Source organism: Mustela putorius, unplaced genomic scaffold, assembly GCF_011764305.1.
Source record: "Mustela putorius furo isolate JIRA1106 unplaced genomic scaffold, ASM1176430v1.1 tig00000281_pilon_pilon_pilon, whole genome shotgun sequence".
Taxonomy (NCBI): domain Eukaryota; kingdom Metazoa; phylum Chordata; class Mammalia; order Carnivora; family Mustelidae; genus Mustela; species Mustela putorius.
In genome coordinates this window covers 21,029,512-21,048,090 of record NW_025421343.1, presented here as the reverse complement: position 1 = coordinate 21,048,090, position 18,579 = coordinate 21,029,512, and the positions used below count along the sequence as shown (strand labels likewise).

Sequence of the window (18,579 nt, the reverse complement as noted above, 5' to 3'; positions counted from 1 at the left end):
TTTGAAGCATACAGTTCAGCGGTGTTAAAGATACACTCATGCTATTACGCCACCATCACCACTGCCTCCAGAATTGATTTGCAATAGTATGGATGGACCCGGAGGATGTCATGCTTAGGGAAATAAGCCAGACACCGAAGGACAAATGCTACACAATCTCTATTACATGTGGAGTACCAAAACCCCAAAAAACACAAAAACCAAACAAAGCCCCAAAGCCAGACGCATAGAAAAAGAGATCAGACATACGGTTACCAGAGGCAGAGAGGGGTTAGGTGGGGGGAACTGGAGGAAGGGGGTCCAAAGGTCTGCACTCCCTGTTATAAGGTGAGTAAGTACTGGGGACGTGCTGTACGGCATGGTGACTATGGCTGACGCAGCTGTATGGGATATAGGAAGTTGTTAAGATAGTAAAATCCTGAGAATTCTCATCCCAAGGAGAAATTTTTTCTTTTTTGTTTTCTTCTTTCTTTTTCCCATATAGCAGTATGAGATGATGGATGTCAGTGGACCTACTATGGTGCTCATTGCACAATATGTAACTCAAGCCGTCATGCCGTATGCCTGAAATTTACACCGTGATGTATGTCAATTATTTCTCAGTAAAACCAGAAAAAACATTGAATTCATAGTAACGTAGAGTAGAAAGACAGTTACCAGAGACTGGGGAGGGAATGTAGGGGGCAATTTAAAAAATGTTTAAAAAAAAAAAAAAAAAACAAGGAAAGAAGGTAAAATGGTTATTGCCAGGGCTGGGGGAAAGGGTGCATAAGGATACCCTTCTAACATTTTACCTTGTGCCATTAAATCTATGTTAGAAACAAACACACACAAAAATAGTTTTCCCCTTACCTGTCAAGACATGTTCATGAGAAATCTGATGACATTAAATATGTATAAGTTTTTTCTTTCCACCAAGAAACTGGTGTAAGTGTGGATATTTTACTTGTACCCAAGAAAAATATGCATCATTTAAATATCATCAATCACTTGGAATGTGCAATCACATATTTATGAGGGCAAATGCACTGTGCTTGACTTTAAAACATGTGGCTCATTGGAAAGCATGGAGAGGTTAAGTTTTTTTTTTTGTTATTGTTTTAACCTTTGATTATTGATGTGGATTCTAAACAGAAACTTTAGTGTTTCTGAAGGTAATAAGCAGAGAATAATTCTGTAGTGAAGTTTTCAGATCTTCATTTATTCCTTTCATATACTCTGTTTGTTTTTCTAAAGCTTTGGCTCATATAGGGAAGGCATATACTATGCTTCCCTTTATAAATATGAATACATTAATTTATTCAAGACTGATTAGAACCTCCTAGATACCTAGCATCTCAGTAAGTGTTGAGGAAACAAAGATGAGTGTCTTCTAGGTATTTAATGAAACTTCATTTTGAAAAATTCTAGGTATATGCTGAAGGTGCAAAGTTGAATATAACACAGTAATACTTTGAGATTATTTGTGTGGAATGACATGGAGTCCTAGAGTCACAATTGCCTACTCAGATAACTAGGGATGCCTGAGGATAAAACTCAAAAGGGAAGACATCTGATGTCCATTTGGCAAAGACATTGAACACACGGTATTGGTAACATCACTGGAAAGCAAAAATTATAAAGTACAGTGAAGCTTTAGGATGGCTGATATCTAGCTGGAACATATGGGCAAAGATGTGAATCATGTCATACAGAAACATGTATTATACTAGACACAGAATTAGGATATTTACAAATCATAACAATGAGGGATTGGTAACAATATTTTCTCAAATTTGGGCTTGAAAACCCTGCCATTCACTCTACTTTCTACCATAGTGATACTTCTTCAAATAAGAATGTGAAAATAACAAGCCTGATGTTAAAATACAGAATTTTTATTTTGAAGTTGTAAGGCCAAAAGACAAACCAATACAAAAGAGATTCTCTCCATATAAAAAAGGGATATTTCATAACATTAGCTACGTTTCTGCTGCGCATGCAATTTAATAGTTGTGAGGGACCTTTGTTAATCATCCAAGTCAAGCCCTTATTTTATGGCCAAAGAAGCTTAGATCCACAAAATGAAAATAAATTTACCAAGATCACAGAACGGGGACGTTGGAGAACCAGGCCCAGCTCTATTGCAATCCGGCAATCTTTCCCATATTATTTATGCCAGTGGACAACCAGTCAGTAGCTATTTTCTGACTCTGTGACAGGATTTCCACCTTTTTCATTTTCTCTCTCCCAAATTGGTTTTTTCTTTAACACACTTGATACTTTTCCCCTTTCTGCTGCTCTGAGAAACTTCAGGTCAGACCTGATTCACCCAAACTCGTGTACCTTCTCCCATCTGCAGGCCTCTGCCAATCACTATGATCAAATAGTTGAATCATTTGGCCCTAATTTGAATAACAGGCCTGACAGGTCTGGCCATCCCACTGCCTTTTGGTGACTCATCCATTTAACTTGTAATTTCTTTCAGGTACCTGGACATTTTTGTCCTCAATCCAGTAACGTTTTTGAAAAACCTTTTCAGTGCAAACACCAAAAATAAGCTCCAGGTTCTAAAGAGCAAGCACAAGCATGAGAAATTGTTTCTGAGCCTAAATAAATTACAATTATGTAAGGCCAAATGGGACCTAGGGATTATTTAGTTCTACCATTCTTTTGGCTGATGTTCAGAAAATTTCCTGTCATTCATTCATGAATGGGATTTGTTTCAGCCATTGGCAGAGCTGGGATCAGAGGCAAGTGCTTCAGTCCTTCTGTCTGATAATCTTAGTTGCATTTTCTGAGGAAAATATGGGCTCAGGGGAATGAAAAAAACTCTTTGTCATGTATCACGTTTTTAAACTTTCTCATCCATTATTTCATTTGCCTACACACCCTCAAATGCAGTGAAATCATTATTCTTATCTTTCACTTACAAAGGAAGAGCTGAAGCTAAAACTGAACTGAAAAGTCATACTCCTGGCCGATGAATTTTGATGCTAGATTTATCAACTTTGCACTCTTTACTTGTAATGTCAGTATTCTGATAAATAAAGTTGAAAAGTTGCACATCAACTGGTACCCAATTTTATAATTGCTCATAGACATGATTTCTTCAGTGTTCATGATAACAAAAGCTGCCATTTTGAAGGATGATTATCCAGATTCCAAGAAATATGGGAAGGGCATAGATTTTAATGTTAGGTAGACATACATTCAAATTCTGGCTTGTCTCCTTCCAATGTGGGAGCTCAACAAGTGGTGGTCATAATAATTTTTATTATTATTATTATTATTATTCTAGTCTGTTGTTTGTTTTGTTCTTTAGATTCCACATATAAGTGAAATCACATGGTATCTGTCATTCTCTATCTGATTTATTTCACTAAACTGAACACCCTCAAGGTCCTTCTATGTTGTTGTAAATGATTAATGATTTTTTGAGGAACAGTATATCCTATATTAAATATATAGGACAAAGAGGAGGGTCTAAGTCAGGACAAGCTCTTAAAGCATGTTATTATTTCTTCTCCACTTATGCCTTCTTATGTTTCATCAGATGACGACGATGACTAGGACAACTTACATAAAAATTTGAAGCCATACTAAGAACAAAGATTGTGTTTATGAGCAAATCAGGGATATATCAGTCAGTGAGTAAAAAATCGACAGATACCATGAAAGCCTTCTTACAAGTCTATTTGTTGCACACATTTTTTAACATGAACTTTACAACACAAAGGCATTTCAGTGGTTACGAAGTCCAATTTCCTCATCCCATAGAGAAAACAGAGGTCTAACTATTTGTTTCGTGACAGAATTGGACCTTAAAGACAGCACTTAGGATTTTGAGTGTAGTAGTCTTATTCCTAGTCTCCAAGTTGAAATCAATGCCTATAAAGATTTATCTCCTTTTTTGATAGACTGAGCCGTTGTCATAAAGGACTGTCAGTAATTATTCAGTGGTTAGATGTCAGAAATTATTTGGTTCTCAAATGGTATAATTTTATCCTTTTTTAAAAAAATAAAGAAGACCCATTCAGGGGCTACAGTCAGGCACCTACTCTTCATCATGTTTTCCTCACTGGCAGGAAGTACCTTGACTCTAATCAATGGAAGAATACAAAACCTGAGTCAGATTTTAGAGGCTACCTAAGTTTTTAGATGTTACCCAAATGGGGTATCCACAGTGGTTTAAATAAACAGATTATTTGAGGAGGTACACTTGGCATGTCTACTTGTATACATTGGTAAACTGAGATAAGTTTTCAGATCCAAATGAAGGCACAACCCAAGTGGTGTCTGGTATTGTCAGATTAAAATCCATTTCTAAAAGTGACACCCAAAAGGATTTCAGAACTATATCTAAAGATAGAAAATACCCCTCTATGGCGAGGACCTCGAACAGTTGGATTAGGATCTGGATAATGTGGCTAAAAATGCTAATGGAAGCTTCTCACTATCACCACGTGTTATTTTTGCCCTCATAACAGGATAAACTGGCACTTGATTCTGAAAAAGCTATCTTCAAAATATTTGTGAGTATTGGGATATAAAATAATGAAAAAGAATATTCACCTAAAAGAGAAAGATTTTAATTATCTTCTCCTCTGTTTAAGTTCTCTCATTTTGAGGCTGGTGAGGTGGATAGCTTTTGAGATTGGTGAGTCTGGATACTCTTACAATAAATGGACTATGTTTTGGATATAGGGATATAGGATGAAGGAAAGCCTTCAACATGTGAATGAATAGTGTTATAAAAATCTGTTTATTAGTTAGGTGGACCTTAGGGTATGAAGAACCAATGGGATTCTTACAATTAAGAGTTTGATGCTAAATGAGGAAGGGACAGGCCCCCAGCTTGGGGCATGTGGAATACAAAAGAAACACATAACTCCTGAGAGAACATTTTCTTCTAGTTCTCTATCTGATGAGAATTATTTGGCTCATTTGCTTCATTATTCCATAAGCATTTATGGACTACACCCACAGTATGTCAGACACTGTGCCAAGCCCTTCTATACAAAGATGAGTAAGATAAGTACATGCCCCCAAGTTGCTTAGAGTCTAATGAGGAGGCGGAAAAATACACGTCCACAATACGGAATAGGATCATGGAGATCTAGGCAGGGAACCATAGGTGCACAGCAGGAGAATACCGATCAGAATAGGATAACAGGGAGGGGCATTACAGAGAGAATGGTTCTTGTTTTGAGTCTTAAAGCAAGGGCAGGGTTTGTTAAGTGAAAACATAAACACACACTGAAGGAAGACGGTATGAACAGGTAAGAAAATGGAGAGCGGAGCCACTTCTGACTGCTTCAGTGAATCAAGAGTAGTTTGGTAAAGCTGGGACAAAGAACGTTTCTTGGGAGACAGAGAAGAACAGGCTTAAAGACATAGGCAGGCCCACAATTTCATGGGTCTTTGGAGCTTACCCAGTGAATTTGGATTTTATCCTGGAAGTTATCATTAAACGATTTTACAGATGAGGATGCCTGATTAAAATTGCATTTTAGCAAGAAGACTTTGGCAACTGAGTAGGGTCGGGGGAGGATGTTGGGAGTGACCAGGCTGGAGGAAGGGCTTCTCTTAGCATGTAACTGCAGTAATTCATGTAATAACTATAAAAGGCAGTGGCAATGGATATGAGAGACATTCAGGAGATATGAACTACAGGATTTGAGGACTGATTTGTTGTGGTAGGGAGACAGCAACTCAAGGAAAGGAGTCCAAGTTGACTTTTTGATTTAAGGTTAATCAAAAAGTTCAATAAACCAGAAAGATCAGTCAGGTAGATTGTAAAACTGATGAGTGTAACTTTGAAAACACTAAGTGTAGATCAAGGGATCTGCAGACATGGTTTAATAGACAGTTAGATGTATGGATAGGAGGCTGGACAGTAAACATTAGTAAGGAAAAGTAGAATCAAAGGTAAAAGTGGTGGTAAGATAGTACTTGGTTACTCCAAATTTGTTCATTTGCTTTGCATAAGTAAATTACATACTTATGTATGAAAACTTTTCAAAAGAGAACCTCCAGCCAATCCGTAGCTTGAGGAACTCTGGAGATAGGAAGAGGGGTCATAAGATTCCTAATAAACCAATAGAGTTTCAATGTCCAAGGTCAAGTCAGCCTAACCTCATAACATGTAAGGATCTTAAACTAACCAGACAAGAGAGATGCTGGTGACACATGATTTTTGAATTTTATCAAGATATTTTACATAACTACACAAAAGTGCTTTGGACCAAAAGGAAAAATATGGACTGATTGATAATGCAATTAGGTGGAATCCTTATTAACAGCTGCAGTCAAAGACTGCTGACTCAAGATGGATAGAAAGTGAATGGTGTGCTGCATGGCACTGTCCTTGGCTTTGGCCAAATACTTTGACAGAGCAGCAGATAAAGACATAAAAGCCACTCTCACTATGGTTGCAACAGATACCAAAGTTGAAGAATAAAAGCAGGCTGGATGACATTTAGGATCCACAAATATCTTAACAGATGAAATTTGATAGAGGTAGGTCTCAAGGTCCTGCACATGGAGCTCTCAAAATTATTTGCCACTTACTTGTTGGCTGAGTTGTTATCAATCCCCTTGACACATAAACTAAATAAATTAAAAAATAGGAAGAGACTAGTGCACATTCAAAGGAGAGTTTTTAGGCTTTACACTAAGCTAGAATTCACACACACATCATAGAAGAATCCACTGACACTGGAGTTCTAGAGTACTCCAGTGGAGACACTGGAGCCATAGAGCAAGTTCGAGGAAAATGTAGTAATTGTTGGTCCTCAGAGACTTCAAGGGATGTCAGTTGGAATACAAATTATGTTTTGCAAGATTATAAGAACTAGAAGTAGCATTACTAGATACAATAAGTTACCCTTCTTTATTAATCTCTTCTTTGTTAATAAATATATAATAAATAAATACAATACCCTTCTTTATTAATAAGTGCTGTTATGCACGTGTGCAGAGTGGAGTGGATAATATCATTTCTCTGGAGCCATATTTGTCTGGCTCTGGAGCCATATTTGTCTGGCTCTACTATTTACTATTTACTACTATTTGTCCTTCTGGCTCACCTTGGGCAGATTTCATTTTCTCCCTCCCTGTCTCTTTTTACTTACCAGAAAATGAGATGATGATAAGACCCAGTTCATAAGGATTCAATGAATTGATGCATGTAAATACACTGAGAAAAGCCTCTGGCACATAGAAATTGCTTTATGTGTTAGCTACTACTGTTATTAGTCTTTACAGGAACATAGAGGACAATTGCCCTCCACCCCCAAGGAAATACTACATAGAAAAAGAGATTTAGAGATGTACTCGTTAAGCAGCTTTTTAAAATTTAGGAATTATTTGTAAGCCAGTGTCTAGAAGTTGGTGACAATTTCCAAGTCTTCTGGTTGCTAATTCAACTACACAACTCCCATCAGACTATATGGGAAGTCAGTTGTAAGTGGTAGCTTTACTCTAGGGCCCAAAACAAATTTCTTCTTGATCATCTGACAAGGTTAGATACTACTTTTATTTCTGAGCTCATCTTGACTTCTTAATTTACATACTTTAGATTTCCATGCAAGTTTTTGACTTCTGTATCAATGGCAATTCAGAATCCTTGACCAAATCCAAGCCCTTATTCAGGGAAAATGAAAGAGCACCAAGAAGCTTTTACTTCTAAAAGTTCCCAGGCATAAACTGAAGTCCATAGAACCATAAGCACAAAGCAAATAGTAGATTTTCATGGAAAATGGAAAAAGACTTATTTGTATCTCTAGAAGATCAGAGCAACCTTGACATTCTGGTAGCAGCTAAATCAGTATGAGATTGCTTCTAAATTGTGGTTTGCATTTTTTCATAATACTGAGTTATCTACCCAGCAATCGAACTAAAATTTCTGGATCAAATCTTGAAACCACATTCATCATCCGTTCTATTCTATCACCAAATGATAGCTTTTTCTTAGAACATTATTCCATGGAAGGTTGAAGTCACAGGATATTATCTCCTTGAAAAAATAAAATCTATGGACAAATGACTTTGAGAAATAGCATATACCAGAAAGAGTGTCTAGATATTCTCAAGGCAGATTAACTTACTAAAAGCTCCAAGAATCAATTCACCTATGTTTTACATAGTAGTACGTAGTTTATTCTTTCACAGAATTATGTTTAGTCAATAGCCCATTAATATATTATAAATCTTACTTGGTGAAACAATTCGTAACTATAACTTTTAGCTGCTTTTCCTTGAACACCTACTCAGTACACATTTATTCTTGAAAACAGTCCCTTAGTTATAGCAAGCCCATGTCTCAGTTCGCCCAGGGCATTTCTGGTTCACTGCCATTGATCTGGTGTAATTATTATTTCATTTATTTATTTATTTATTTATTTATTTATTTATTTGACAGAGAGAGATCACAAGCAGGCAGAGAGGCAGGCAGAGAGAGAGAAGGAAGCAGGCTCCCCGCTGAGCAGAGAGCCTGATGCGGGGCTCGATCCCAGGACCCGATCTGGTGTAATTATTAATAGTTGCCCCTTTTGTTCTCAAGAATGTCTTCATGACCAATTATATAGACACTCGACCCATAAGGGCACTATGATTATCGCCTACTTTTATTTATTTATTTTTAAGCAGGCTCCAGGCCTATCGTGAAACTGAACTTGGAGCCTGAACTCACAACCCTGAGATTAAGACCTGAGTTGAGATCAAGAGTCAGATCTTCAACAAATGGAGCCACCCAGTCAGCCCTGCATTTTTTCGTTTTGCTTACCTTTCTACAGTTCACCCTTCCTACTGCAGCCAGAATTAACTTAAAAAAAAAAAAATGTCAGTGAGTTCATTCCATTTCTGAGCCCATAATCTTCCAACAGATTCCTAACACCTTCAGAATTAAAGTCCCCCAACTCAGTCTTCAAATCTTTGGGCTTCAAAGACCTAATGAACTGGCAGCTGGCTATATCTCTGATGTTTGTTTGTTTATTTGTTTGTTTTTACCACTCCTACTTTTTATCCAGTTTCACTGGGTCTGTTTGTAGAACAGATCAAGGATGCTCTTACCTTGATCCCTTTCAACTCGCTGTTTCTTCCCTCTGTTAATAATCTTCCCCCTCATTATTCGTGTGACTTGTTTCCTCACCATATTTAATTTTCTGCTTGAATTTGACTTCCTCCAACCACCCTATTCTAAAAATGATTTTCCTTCTTTTTGTCTATCTCCTTATCCTACTGTACTTTTTATTTGGTGTTGGTATTGAGTCATACCTCTGATACCCCACTTCTATTAGCACTGTGGAATCTCTGTTAAGGTGTATGTATCCTCTTTATATTACAGTTAAGGTATATGTTATATACACCTTAAGGTGTAAGTATCTTCTTTATACACAGTTTCTACTATGTTCAATTCTTCGACATAAATTAACAAAGTAATTGAAAATAACTCCACACACTTCCTCACTTTAGAAAACTGACATTTTAAAATAATGTTGCCAATTTTTTCATGAACACCTCCCCCCCACCATTCTAGGGGACATTACTTGCTTTGATTGGCAAGTAATGTCTTTTGACAAGCACGCAGGATTTTAAAAAACATGGATTCAATCTGTATTCGTCGTTTTTGAAAATTGACATGTAATTGACCAGAGACACTTGGAGACAAAGAACTTTCTAGAGATCACCCAGTAAGGCTCTTAGTAAGACAGGGAAAACAGGGAGACAAGTGTTTCTTCAAGTTCTTGACCGGGTGTGTGGACATCTGTCCTCTTTGGGTTTGTTCCTCATCATGCCCTTTGGGGGCTGCCCTTGCCCACATAGCAGCAATTTCAATTCTGTGGCCCCATCTCATGTACTACACAGGTGGACCTGACTGGACCTTATTAATAAGAATATACCATCCAAGGGGAGCTGTAGTTCCTACCTTCCTCAACTCATAGCAGCATCCTTATTGGGACCTGGTGCTAAGAAACCTTTCTTCCTCAGAGACTGCTGGCCCAAGAGGGTCCCAGCCAGAGCGAGCTGCTTTCTTTGTGTTGTTAAGACTTTATCTTTGGTGGGGCACCTGGGTGGCTCAGTGGGTTAAGGCCTCTGCCTTCAGCTCAGGTCATGGTCCCAGGGTCCTGGGATTAAGCCCCGCATTGGGCTCTCTGCTGGGCGGGGAGCCTGCTTTCTCTTCTCTCTCTCTCTCTCTGTCTCTGCCTGCCCCTCTGCCTACTTGTAATCTCTGTCAAATAAATAAATAAAATCTTAAAAAAAAAAAAAAAGACTTTATCTTTGGTGACTGGATTCCCATTTATTTTGAGAAAAACACGTAAGCCTGGAAACTTTTGATTAGGCAAATTGCAAAGATGCATCTAATATCTTATTTTATATGTATTTTTAAAGATTTTATTATTTATTTGACAGAGAGAGATCACAAGTAGGCAGAGAGGCAGGCAGAGAGAGAGGGGGAAGCAGGCTCCCTGCTGAGCAGAGAGCCCGATGCGGGGCTCGATCCCAGGACCCTGAGATCATTACCTGAGCCAAAGGCAGAGGCTTTAACCTACTGAGCCACCCAGGTGCCCCTAATATCCTATTTTAAAATAAAGAGGTTTAAATGGTAAGACCACAAAAGAGAGAGAGAGAGAGAATCTTTCATCTCCTCCACCCACCATGAATGCAGTGAGTGGTACTGGTCTTGGTGCTATAACCAGGGAATCAAAGTATCAAGGAACTTCTTCTGTCTTCCCAGTGAGCTTTAGTCTCTACCCTAAACCAAACTCATAGCATGAGGCAGCAAAGATTACCTCTAGACATTATCCTCATACACTCAAATAGATTATTGAAGGGAAAACAACAACAACAACAAAATGAGCTCTGGGACATACATTCTCTATAGTATTTACTTCATCTGTGTTCCCTAAAAAGCATGGGTCTAAATTTTGGCTTTGGGATCCAGGGACTGAACTTAAGCTAAATATATAGTGTTACTTAAATTTAGTTCCTTAATAATGAAAATTTTGGTGTCTGGTTTGTAGTATACTGTGGTTTTATTTTTGTTTTTACGCCCTCTGAACTGCTCAGGAAACTGCGATTTAGTTTAATGAATTATTACGGCTGTTTACTGTTGATACGGTGGTTGACTTTTGGTAGTTTAAAAAATGTAACCTATTAAGGCTTATAGATTTATGGGGCCTATAGGAGCTCTAGTTTTTGCTTGCCTCTGATCTTATTTGCTTTCCCATTCTCCTACCTGCATCAGAGTAGACATTTCTCTAAGGCAAAAGAATATTTTAAATTAATAGTTGCAAAATCATTTCTGGGAAAACAATAAGATAAATAATTTTTCCTGTGTGGTAGAACACAATAGAGTGGTAGGGAGTGAATTTGACCTCTATTTCTCTGCATACACATGATAGAAAGAGGAGAAAAGAGGTAAGTTTTCATGACATGCTCTTTGCAAAAAATAAAATAAATAAACAAGCAACCAACTTCTGTATAATTTCTGTTACCATAGATAAAATAGATTGCATCATTGTTTTCATAAAATGAATACATATTTCTGCAATATTGTATGTTGAATTCCTGAAAGTTCCATGTTCTTAAGCATAAACTAAAATGTAAGTTGAATGTCACGTGGAGTTCCTGTTCTTCATTTTAGATTAATTGGAATTTAAAGGCAATTTAATATGTTTGTGAGATGGATCCCTGAAAATAATACTAACTTTCATTTGGATGATTTTTATCCCATTTTATGATTTTTGTCTAACTCATTTTCCTACGTAACAGGAAGAATGAAGAATGGGGGGAAGGATGTAAAGATTCTGACGCGTATTTATTGAAACATGATACAATGAACAGCGAGGGGAAGAGGATGGAATATAGTCACAAAATAATAATTTAACTTCTATGTCTGAAAAGTATCCAATCAACAGTTTGGAAATGTTACTTTATAAAGAAAAATCAATATTATATCTTATTCAGAAATATTAAGTGTTATTTAATAACTATTTAACAATAAATAATACTTAATATTAAATAAACATTTCTTATACTTATTCAGAAGCACTATTTCAAATGATTGGCTTACTTGTTCAACAGGCTAAATTAAATGAACACTAATCTGAGAAAAAGTTTGCTTTTCTTATAAGACACTATACTGAATACTTTCAACATTACTTTTTTGATGCATTAATTTATTTGTTTCCCTTTTTTAAAGGCCAGGAAACAATTGTGAGGCAGTTGTAATACAGAAGCTAAGCACAGACTTCAAATCCTGTTTTTTTTATTTACCTGCTGTGTGACCTTGGATATATCGCATAACCTTTCTGTGTAGCACTTTTTGTAAAATGGATGCTTATCTTACAAACCAATTGTCAGAATTAATAAATTAACATATGTGACTTGTTTAGAACCATGCTTGGAAAATAATAGACCTCAACACATGTCAAGATCATTTCTAGGAAGCTTGCCTTAAGGAAGCTTGCATTAAGATGCACATTTGGGAGCTAATAGATTTGTCTGAATCTAGAATTCAGAGCTTTAACCAAAAGAAAAAAAAGCTTTTTATTTTATAGCATACATTTTATCCATATAGGTAAAACAACAGTAAATAAGGTAAGATTTAGAAATCATATGTTAAAATTATATTTCTCTAAACAAAATTCAAGAATAGCTTGCAATTGATAATGTCATTTCATATATGATCACATCTTATCTCAGGGGACAAGCTGCTGGACAGATGAAAGGACCAGACTATAATTACTCTTATAATTACTCTTATATATTATTATTAATTGGAACATAATGCATTACTCTGAATAGAGTATTCGATGTATTCTTCTATTTCTAAAACACACCTTGCTCAGAAAAGGATTCAAGAAGTGTCTTGTTAATGGTGCCCTTTTCTATGATGATATGAGTCCATTTTGAGATTGCTTTCTTGTATATCTCTTCATATTCATGAATAAATATAAATCTGTATTTATTAATTCTTGGTATATTAATAGTTTGCAGGCTCAACTTCATGATATGATTTGAAATAGGAGAGGCATTCAATGCTTATAATCAACCAAAGAGTGTTTAATCAGTACCTCCCAAAGCCAGTTAAGCGTCTGCCATGGGCTCAGGTTTTGATCTCAGGGCCCTGGGATAGAGCCCAGCAGGGCGGGCTCCCTGCTCAGTGGGGAGTCTGCTTCTTCCTCTCCCTCTGCCCCTCCCATGCCCCTGCTCCCGTGTGCTCTCTCTCTCTCAAATAAATAAATAAATAAATAAAATCTTTAAAAAAAGGAATTCATCTATACTCTCCTTGAAATGTGATCACTCTTCTACTTAGTATTTCTAGTTTCAGAGACTTCCTTGAGAGACTGATTTGATTTTATTCTTGCTTACAAAGATGGTACCACCATTTATTGGCCACCATGCCAAACTCCTCGTTTGCATTTTTCTACTTAATCCCTTCACTGTGGTTTTCACTGTGAAATGGAGGGAAGGAAATGGAGGTCACAGAGGTGATGTCACCTGTTCAAGGTCACACAGCCGTGAGTACATTGAAGAGCCAGAATGAAATTCAGCGGGTGTGACTCTACCCACCCACAGCGACCAGAACTCTGCTCACTGCTTTCCACTACCTTGAAGAGGTAGACTTCAGCCCAGGCTGAAGTCTAAGGCTTTTAAATTTTATTTACCTGCATTTAGTCCAGACTCTTTCCTTACAGGGTTTGGACAACCTAGTCTTCATTTCCCACCTACATGGCAGAAGTCTTTTGTGGCCTTACATGTCCTCATCGTATTTTGGCTAGCGTTAGTTTCTTGTTCATAGACTTTGACATGTGATAAATTAATATATATTTTGCATAAAATCATGCACTCTCTTCCCAAAGGTCTTGCCATTTAAAAATGCAAAAGTAATAAATAAATAAATAAATAAGACAATGATTTGCTTATTCCTTAGAAAACAGTTGCTATCCAAAATTAATAAGGCTTTTCAAGATGGCTGTTTAATAGTTGCTAAAACAATAGAAAATTTCATTTAATATCTGTAGTTCAGAACCATAATATCATATATTCATATATTTTTTTACCTTTCAATAATTGTGGCTAACACGCATATGTTTCAGGCTAAAGAAGTATATGAAATGTCAAATAGATTCGTATCAATCCTATGGCTTAGAGGAAACTTCTTTTTAAATATCCTGAAACTTTTATGGAGGAACTCCATGTCACCAAAGATTACATCAACAAAACTTTCAAAGAAATAGTCTCTTTGGGAAAGAGCTCATTTTTAATCTTCGGCTGTGGTTCTGTTAACTCCCGCAGTTGAAATAAACTGAAGTGGTTACCACCTTTTTTATTACAAAAAGGAAGTGGTTCTTAACCTTGGCTGCATATTTAAATTTTATGGGATAGATTTAAAAAAATTAACTACCCTTGCCTGGACCCCATGACCATTTGTAGTTCATCAGGGGTGTAGTGTGGGCAGCACTTTATCCAAGTGCTTCTAATGAGCAGTTAGAAGTGAGAAGCATGGGAAAAAGTCAAAGGGGAGGAAAGTCCATCTTCTCACCAGCACCAAGTGTCACAGAGTTCATTACCTTCTTGTTACTTTATATACCTTAAAACTGCCTTTAAAAACCCTCTGGCATAAAATTCTTCTAATATCTTGCCATGACACTTGAAAAGAGCGTGTAACTTTAAGATTAAGAAAGACGTGCTACAAGAACAGGCTAGTTCTGATCGGAAAACCAAAGGATCTGGATTCTGGGGAAACTTCGCTTCCCATTGATTAACCTTGAAGAAAGTGGACAGCCTCTCTGGTCTTCAAATTTGTTCCCTAGTCTCTTGTCACCTTTAAGGTTCTTGCAGCCATCAGTGGTTTGTCTGAGACCACTCGAAGTCCCACAGTTTTTAATCATCTGAGAGAATTTTATTTTACTTTATGTTCCTAAAGGGATTCTTAAAACAAAGTAACCAATGCTATCATTTCCTTGAAATTTGATGAATTTTCCTGTAAGCCAAAATTTTTCATTATCTCTGGAAAAGGAAACTTCTATTCTTACTTTCATATAAACTCCCCCTTCAGTATTCAGGGAAGTTGTTTCCCGCTGAAGCCCCTAAAAGCCCTTAATCTTCCTACTCATTGGGGCACAGCTGACCCAGCCCAGGAGCTATTGTCTCTGGTCCTGCCATATACACGGGAGCCTCAAATCCGTGCTCTATGCTCTTGGGATAAATTTCAACTCCTGTGTCATTCTTGGTCACCATGAATTTCCTTCATATCTTCAGCTAACTATGGCATAGAACATCTAACTCTTTTTTTTTCCCCACGAGACTGTCAATATTTTCAATTCCCCTCTCAAAATATGACCTTCCCAAGATTTTCTACATGTATAGTCATCCCTGAGTGCTTCACAGGTCATAGTCAAAAGGTCAAGTAGTTTATTTGTCAATTTTCTTCATAGATGTTTACATAGTCCATATGAAAATAGCAGTAAGTCACTCTTTATTACTTATATTACACTTCTCAAATTTGCTTGCTAAAGAAGAGCAGGAATAGGCATTTCTCATGAGGAATGCACATGAGATGAAATGTACTTGGCAGTAAGCAACTGAGAAAACAGCCAATGATGTCATCTATGCATTGCATCTGGTCACAAATACTAGTGACATAATTTATAATAACCTTTTACTTATTGAAAATTGCCCGGACTCCTGTTGTGCTGTTCCTTTAGAAAAGCTGGTTGGTATGTAGTGTTTAATTAAATATTTTAAAGCCATCCTTTTGTAGGCCTGTTCCACTTTAGCTAAAGTTATGACAGCTTGTCTCAGTTGGTTTAAAAAAAGAAGGCATAGTTTATTGCCTGTTTCGCTCACGCGTGCGCGCGCATGCGCATGAGAATATTAGTGTTGTTAAGTCAAATAGCCTATTTTAGAGGTGTGTGAAGGGTAGGTTTGAATGTGCTGTTAATTTAGCGTGTTGTCAGTGTAAATAGTCTAGACATGAAAAGGAATAATTTTATGAAAACATCCATGTTTTGTATTATAATTGTTTTAGTAATGATGAAGTATTATTATTGGAGTAGAACAATGTTTTCTCCTTCGCTGCTGCTTTTTTTTTTTTTTTTTTGTATTATGGAAACTTCACAATTTGAAAGAAGCCACCACATAACTATAGTCATCTTATCTATATTACCTAAGTGAATTGTTTTTTCCTCTATCTAATTTATACAAAGAACATCTCTTTGCTTGTTATTATAAACCATTTTATTATTTTCTTATACTTGTTTATTAAACATTTTGCATGTCATCCTTTGTCATCAGGGAGGGAAAAAATACATTCAATTTTTTCTCTCTTTTTTTCCCCCCTCTTATGCGCTATTTTAAGATTGAAGACCTACATAACAAGGGGGCTGAAATCTTGCTTGAAATAGAGACAAATTATTCTCAACAACTGAAATTGTAAATTTACATTTCATTTTCTTGCACAAAAATTCTTTTAATTCAATCTTGGAAAAACACACACATTTTACAGATATGACCTATAAATTTTTCCTTTGACTTTCGTGAGTGTTTGGCAATAGTTCCCAGATTTTGCCAACAATTTTGAAAAGACTGCTTTAATGATCTAATTATTACAATTTGGTAATTAGCTAGAGTAGCATTTCAAAGTGTTATTGATATGACTTGTTTGAGCTAACGAGTATTTTAGAAAATAGACTAGAGTCACAGAGATCCTGGTTTTGTTCTTGCCTTCACGTTTACACTTAAACTTTGAACCCCTGAGACATGCTGCTTTTGTGGTTCTGTCCCAATCCAGAATTCTCAAACATCCCTGACAGCTAAACTAGAATAATCTTTGGGGAAATCTCCCCTCAAGTTCCTATGTTTTCAGTCATTAACAAAAAAGAAAGAAAAATGTTAAAGGTAGCGAGAACCGTCCAGTGTTTACAGCTGGTTTCAGCAATTTCAACTTGCGCAAGACCCGTGTTTGTGAAAGTAACTCAAGAATCTTTGAACAGGATGTAATCAACCTCCGATCTGCTGAGAAACACTGCAAAAATGACTTCCCCTGCCAAAAATAATAATGTCGTTTACAAGCAGCTCTTCCATGTCTGAGGAAGAACTAGCCCCACGTGTGAGTTTATGCCGGCTTCAGAGGAGCTAGCGAGGAAAAGGGCAAATCCTACCAATCCCAGGCTAAAATGCCCCGTATCAGAACCTGAGGGAAGCTGTGGCCCATTCCAAAGGTGCTGGCAACATCCAGGAAGATTCATATCCACAAAAATCCAAACGGTAAGTGACCCCAGACAAAGGGATTATAATTGGCGGCCATTCTGTGCTGTCCCCTTCTCTCTGCAACCAAGCTGCCCTGTTTTGTGAAGGCAGAGCTGTCAAATATCTCTTAGTCACCAGCTCCAACCCAAATCTTTCTTTCTTTTTTTTTTCTCTTTCTTTCCTTTTTTTATTCCCCCCCCCCCCAAAATGTCCTCTGGCAGCTTCCCTTAAAGGACATCAAGAGCTCTCGGGAGGGAATATTCCTGAATGATCCTTTAGATAAGTTTCATCCCCAAAAGCCCTGCACCTACCTCTCTCTCAAGTCTGGGCTGTTCAGTCCGCATGGGCTGGATGTGAAAAAAGACCCGGGATGATGGCTTCTCCGAATTTACCAGAAAGAAAGGACCTGGGATGCTTGTCCTTTAAGTGTCTCTAAACATGGTTTGCATAGCTGGATCTCTGCTTATCTGTGCCTTTCGGCTTTCGCTTCCATACATGGATCTGTTCCCAACAGTAACTGCAAGCTGTGGAAAAGCAGCTATCTGGCAGCTCCCCGCTTCATCCAACACATGGACGATAAAAATACACATCTAGAGATCCTTCCAGCCAGGCCCATTTCCCGCCCCGCCGTCCTGCCACGATGCCTTTTTGGAAAGATGCTTTCAGATTGGCATTTCTACTCCTCAGACGTTTGGAACATAACTGCTTTCCCCCTCATTCCCACATAGAGCTTTTAGGATGTGGGTTTGCTTAGCTTTATGAAAACAGAGGCACGATTACAGTTCCTGACCAGGGTCTTCATGCTTATAGAATTTAGCGATAAGATACGTACAGGACCTGCACAACGTTTAGTGAATGAATGAACACATCAATGAGCGGCTGAACAAATGGACAGTGTGTGTGAACGAATGCATACATATTTAATGCATTTAATTAGTGAAGAATAGTTGTTAACACTCTGAAATCTTTGTCTTAAAGGATCGGGTAGGAGCAGAAGGTCAAAGTAATCAAATCGCTAAGACAGGAGAGGCCAGCCTCTTCCTTAAACAGCTTCTCATTTAGAATATAGCAGCAGTAAGCTACCATCTAGCATATAGCGTGAGATTTAGAAAACTCCTTTTAATGTTAAATGTAAACTTGAATGGAATACTAATTGCTACATTTGTTAACTGTGACTGATACTTTAAATGTGACCTAAATTTTAAGGGTAGGAGTCAGAGAAGGAGAAATTCGGCTCTGGCTAATAAAGGTATTGGTGAGAGTTACTCCTTCAGGGGGTGGTGGAAACTCCACTTAGTCTTCTAGTTCCTGGAAATTGGGCTTTTCCGTCTTAAAATT

At 37.4% G+C, this 18,579-nt stretch overlaps 1 protein-coding gene across 4 annotated transcripts in view; it reads right to left on the bottom strand.

Moving 5' to 3' along the window:
* Positions 1-17,748, bottom strand: part of SLC8A1 (solute carrier family 8 member A1) — a 377,627-nt gene extending 359,879 nt beyond the window's left edge. For 2 of the 4 annotated variants that reach the window (XM_045079185.1, XM_013044990.2), the window contains exon 1: positions 17,553-17,748. In XM_045079185.1, coding sequence (XP_044935120.1) covers positions 17,553-17,585 — 33 coding nt within the window. In that variant the 5' untranslated portion in view covers positions 17,586-17,748. The remainder of the gene's footprint in view (positions 1-17,552) is intronic. The other 2 variants (XM_045079186.1, XM_013044994.2) reach the window with 1 other exon arrangement.
* Between the last annotated feature and the right edge of the window lie 831 nt (positions 17,749-18,579).